The following is a 5,490-nucleotide window of genomic DNA, read 5'->3' as shown; positions in this document are numbered from 1 at the left end:
ATGCATATACATTCTTGATGTACACCATAGCAGATTGCTTCTGGAGGTACAAGGCCATTCAAAGCCATGAGTGGATTCCTTATTTGTCTACAGAGTCCAGACAAGGGTTTAAAGAGGTCTATGTCTCTTATCTACTTGTTTCTGTATTTCTCAACCATTTTATTTTCTCTTTTGACTTACATTGGCTCCATAGCTTATTTTACACTGGGAAGTAGACACCTTTAAAAACTGTAATAAAACAAAAATCACAGATAAACCACAACAACAGCAACAACAAACCCAGAGTCTCTTTTGTGTTCATCACTACTCCTGGTTATCGTGGCTTCTCTGGAGTGTGGTTGATATATCCNTTGACATTATCTTGGAGAAAACTTGTTTTCCCTTTACAGCAAGTCTCTATTGCAAATTACTTTACTGTTAGGAGTGTTTTGATTTTTGCTGTCTTATTTTATTTTGAGAGAAAGGTGATGAAGCTGGATGGGTAGGGAGATGGGGATGATCTGAGAAGAGTTGGGAGGGGAAAGAATATGATCTAAATATATTGTAGTTTTGTAAAAAAATTAATGTTGTAAAATATTCAAGAGATTTTTTTCCTGAAGGAAATGTGTGTGTGTGTATGTGTGTGTGTGTGTGTGTGTGTGTGTGTGTGTGAGAGAGAGAGAGAGAGAGAGAGAGAGAGAGAGAGAGAGAGAGAGATATTTTAACTTAAACAACTTCTAAACTAGACTGGCTGCATAGTGACACCCCACCTCCAGCCTGCCCTGTCTCTCTGTCACACACACACACACACACACACACACACACACACACACACACACACACCACACAGGAAATGGATGAGCGTAAAGACCTTTAAGATAAGAAATTTCTAAGCATATGTTTCACAGTGACTTGAATGTGTCTACCACTGACAAACCATACTCTATTTACATTTTTGATTTGATTGAATATTTATATGTGTATAGATACTTTGCCTTTAAGTGTGTCTTTGTACTGCATGTATGTCTTTGTACTGTATGCATGACTGGTACCTGCAGAGGCCAGACAACGGCATTGGATCCCCTTCAACTGGAATTACAGATGGTTGTGAGTCTCATGTGGGTGCTAGGAATCAAACTCAGATCTCCTGGATGAATACCCAATGCTCTTAAGAGCTGAGCCACCTACCCAGCCCAACATATTCTACCTACTCTTAAATGGTAAAGACAGGAAGTTCTGTGTTTTTTTCTTCATTGTAATAAAGCATGTATAACATAGCAAAATTTGATCCTTCATCTAGGAAAAGGCACAAGCTCACCCACAACACTAGAATTATGTATGGTTTCTTGAGCTACAGACCCCTGATGAACATTTCTGTCCAAGCTATCTCTCAGAATCTTTCAGTTTATTTTTAACATGGAATCTCATTGGAAATCTCTACAAACTCTTAATGGCCCTCATTCTTTCCTATTCCAGATTTTTCTCCCACTAAGACCAGCCTCCCCATAACTGAGCTCTCTGTAAACACCCAGTCACCCAATGTGATCTCCATACCCTTGACCTTATGGAGCTCCTCCAGTAGGTAGCCAGCCTCCTCCTGGATCCGCTCCTCAATGCTCCGCTTCCCCATCCCAAAGTTTCGAAGGACAGTCAGGGAAAAACGCCGAAGAATCTTCCATCGTTCTCCATTGGACANAGCTAAACCTGCCAGGAGGTCATTGATCAGGCTCCTGTTCCCTCTCCCCTTTCCGTGCTCAAGTCTATGGTAGACAAGATTATGAAAGCTCAACCTTCAATACTCAATGGGAAATCAAGATTCTTTCCAAATCATTCAAGACTGAAGGAATAAGGAATAAGGCTAGGAATAGTCAGGGACAGCAAGAAAGTTTTCTTACAGGATAATAAGCTGTGATTGACTTACATTCATGTTTAATGCCATGAGGTAAGGATGAATGCCATATAGAATATCCCTTCAAGGAAATATTAACTCTATTTTCTGGGTATTGGATGAATTTTTAAAAAAAACATGTATATATGTGGACACAGAAGCTCACATCAATGCACCTATACAAAAAAGTGCAACCTTGCACAAAGATTATAGTAGAAATCACCTGATGGAAGGATTGGTGAACTGCTTGGAAATTTAATAAGATCATTTTAGGATATATTGATAAGTGAAATGAAGAGTGGAATGGGGGAGGCTAGCTGAGGGCAACAGATCCCCAGAAACTGGAGCTACAGATGGTCGTGAGCCCGAGTGCTGGCAATCAAACTTAGGTCACCAAGATGAGCAACCAGTGCTCTGGGCTGGAATGATGTATAGTGTAGTGAATGGGTGGGTAAATGGCTGTCAGTCAGTCAGTCAGTCAGTCAGTCAGTCAGTCAGTCAGTCTGTCTGTCCATCTGCCTGCCTGCCTGTCTTTCTGTCTGTCTATGAGGTTGAAAGAGTCAGTGGTTGGGTAAAGTGTTAGTGGATAGAGGAATTAAGATGAACAGAGAGTGACTGGAAGAAAAGGTGGATTAATAAATAGATGGGTGGATAGAAGAGTGACTGGATAGAAAGATTAATAGGTGTGTGAATTATATAAACTTCATTGTATGAATGGAACTATGGGTGAATTCATGGATAAATAGAACATTGAATATATGAATAATAGGATGTTTTCATACAAAGGAAAATGAATATATTTTGGTGGATTTATGGACAAATGAGTAGAATTGAGAACATGTGTACTAATATAAAGACAGATAGATAGATGATAGATGAAAAGAGGGAGGTGAGTCTTCCTTCATTTGAGGAATGCAGGCAAGTATGAGTGAATTCATGGATAACACTAGATAAGAATTATTTGTGTTATATATGCATATGCATATGGATATGGGCAGATAGGAACATATTCTTGTGGCAGATATGAATATACATCTGGACAGATAAGAACTAAGTTTTGTTATAAAGGTTTTGGGAGGGTACACAAATGATATCACATAGCAATTCATTAAAAGAATAAAAAATAGCACAACAGTCAGTATAGAGTCCAATTTCTGGAATTTAAAAACAAAGCTGCTCTCAAACATACTGTGCAACACTATCTAACCTTTCTCATCATCAGTGGTTGTTCTTCCAAAATTATCAGAGCAGTCACAGCCTTCTCAAGGGAGTCAGTGTAGGAGATTGTCCTGAGTCACTTATCAGAGAACCTTGAACACACTGAGTTCGTTGCAATCATTTCTGTTGTTATTGATGCTACTTACCATAACCTTGGAAGTTCTTCTCTACTGTAGGCATTTCACCACGGCCACTGAAGTCATCTGCCTGGTCCACCAGGGCCTCCTTCACTGCCTCATGCCCATATAAGATAACCACTGGCCTTGGACCAAAGTACACGGTGAACACAGAGCCATATTTTTTCTGCAGCTGAGAATGAAGAAAGACACTAAAGGAAGGAGTAAATTGGAGCATGGCAGAGCTGTATCAGGACATTGTAGAGGGCAGAGATTCTAAGAGAATGGAAAGGTAGAGTAGTGGAGGGTCCTGAGCTTGAAAGGGCTACTGGGGGTAAAACAAAAAACAAAACAGAACAAAACAAAAAAACAACACAGAACGACTCCTGTGACCTCAGACAGCAAATATCCCTAAGTTTGTACATCTTAGTTTTGTTTATGAAATAATGGGGTCAGGCTAGCTAAACTCTTAGATCTACAGTTATGCTCTTTGAAATTCTAGGTTTCTAGCATCTTAAAAATTTAAGACTATCTGAATATGAAAGTTATGCTTAAAGAAATGAGGTTCCCCCTAATCTTTAGATCATGAGCTAAAGTCCTGAGAAAAGGGGACTCTGTCTAGTATACTCAGTGTTTCTAAGATTTTTTCCCCCTTGCTTTTAAGATTCTACAATTTCAGAAGCCTATGTTTCCTCAAGTTTATTTCTGAATCTGTGTTTAGAAGTGATAAGTTTCTGTGTGACCTCTGCTGTGTCATCTGTGGCCTTCATCACTAGAAGAAGAAATGGACACACTAACCTTCTGGAAGGACTGAAATGTGCTATCAGTGCGGATTTGTAAGAAGTTCCCCAAAAATGGTATTGGTGTGGGGCCAGGGGGCAGCTTTCCTCCCTTACTGGTCCTCTTCCTAGCAATCAGGATGAGCAGGCAAGACAAGCAAAGTGCCATAAAGATGCTGAAGGCTCCTCCCAGTGCCATGGTGACAAATCGAAGGTTTCTTTCCTGGGATCCAGAGCTTGCCTAAATAGCTTCTAGGAGATCAGCTTATACTGAAATGTGAATCCTATGTGAGTCAAATTATCCCACCAGTATTATGCCATCAATAAACAAATTGCTTGCTAGGTGTGGAGTTATGTAATATCTCACCTGCGCAGAGGTATATTGATTTCATGCAGGAAAACCCTATCTCCTTTCTTCATAGTTCAACTTTTCCATCTGTCCCTCAGTTTCATAATCTTTGTGGCATCTGTTTATAGGTTATCTTCATAAAGTATAGACTTTCCTACATTATCCTGCTGTGTGAACTTTCCTCTCTTAGACTTTTGTTTTTTTTACCTTAGGAGAAATGCCTCCACCTGCCCAAGGAATGCCAGGGGTAAGATGTTTCATTGCTCAGTTTAGCAAGTCCAAGGACATTATGCAAACAGCACCCACTCAACCATGATACTTCTCTCTTTCTGAACATCTTTGCTAAAACTGATGAGAATTACTTTGCATATTTGTCATTTTTACTCTGTTCTAGCTTTGAACCCTTAGCTCTCTTGAAATTAAGCATCAGAGACTCTGGAGTGATAATTGCCTGAAGTCCCTTGGTTCTGTTGAATTTTGAGTTCAACTTCAATTCCTTGGCACTGCTGACTAGATGATTGAGAAACCACCAAACATTGATGATTTGTCACACCCACTCCAGCTGTAACTTCGTGACAGGCTTGGATGCAGTCCCGAGGCAAAAAGTTTCATGGAAACTTAATCTCCTGTAGCTTTGGCATCCTGTAAAATGAATGCTCCAAACTTGTCCTTTCATTAGTTAGTGAATGGATCATGTGTGGTTTCTTTCAGTATTGTTTTATTATAGGTGTCTCCAAGTAATGACTTGCCAAATACCTAAGCAAAATTGAACTTGTTTCCTGACCTTCACCAGTGTCCTAGGTAGTCCTTGAGGTAACCCTGGGCTTGGGATTCAGTAAGAATGTTACCTATTCAGTAACATTTAGAATTACCTCTAGTATTGTAAGAGAGATAGTAAAAGAAATCAGGCATCACTATCTACTACATAGAGCTAGAAATCTCAGGGCAAGCTTAACAAAGTACGTTTAGAATTCTTATAGTTATGTATGGGAGACTACATTACTTATTAGTAGAAAGTCCCTCACACAATCACTTAGAATAAAAGTCAAATCACTCCCATATACCGGAATTTACAGTGGTTTAGGAAGTAGATCATGCTATGGTTTGAGGAGGAACTAGAGTATTGCATTATTCATGAGAAGGTTAGCTAGAGCAGAACTC

The 5,490-nt window shown here is 39.6% G+C and overlaps 1 protein-coding gene across 1 annotated transcript in view; it reads right to left on the bottom strand.

Moving 5' to 3' along the window:
- The window catches only part of LOC110315489 (cytochrome P450 2G1-like), an 11,191-nt gene extending 7,012 nt beyond the window's left edge, over nucleotides 1–4,179 (bottom strand). The window contains exons 1-3 of the mRNA XM_021189529.2: nucleotides 4,000–4,179; nucleotides 3,232–3,394; nucleotides 1,534–1,683 (exon numbers count right to left, since the gene is read on the bottom strand). Of these exons, the coding sequence (XP_021045188.1) occupies nucleotides 1,534–1,683; nucleotides 3,232–3,394; nucleotides 4,000–4,179 (493 nt within the window). The remainder of the gene's footprint in view (nucleotides 1–1,533; nucleotides 1,684–3,231; nucleotides 3,395–3,999) is intronic.
- Nucleotides 4,180–5,490: the final 1,311 nt, after the last annotated feature.

This window comes from Mus pahari, unplaced genomic scaffold (assembly GCF_900095145.1).
Source record: "Mus pahari unplaced genomic scaffold, PAHARI_EIJ_v1.1 scaffold_10084_1, whole genome shotgun sequence".
In the NCBI taxonomy this organism is placed as follows: domain Eukaryota; kingdom Metazoa; phylum Chordata; class Mammalia; order Rodentia; family Muridae; genus Mus; species Mus pahari.
This window is presented reverse-complemented; position numbering and strand designations above follow the sequence as displayed.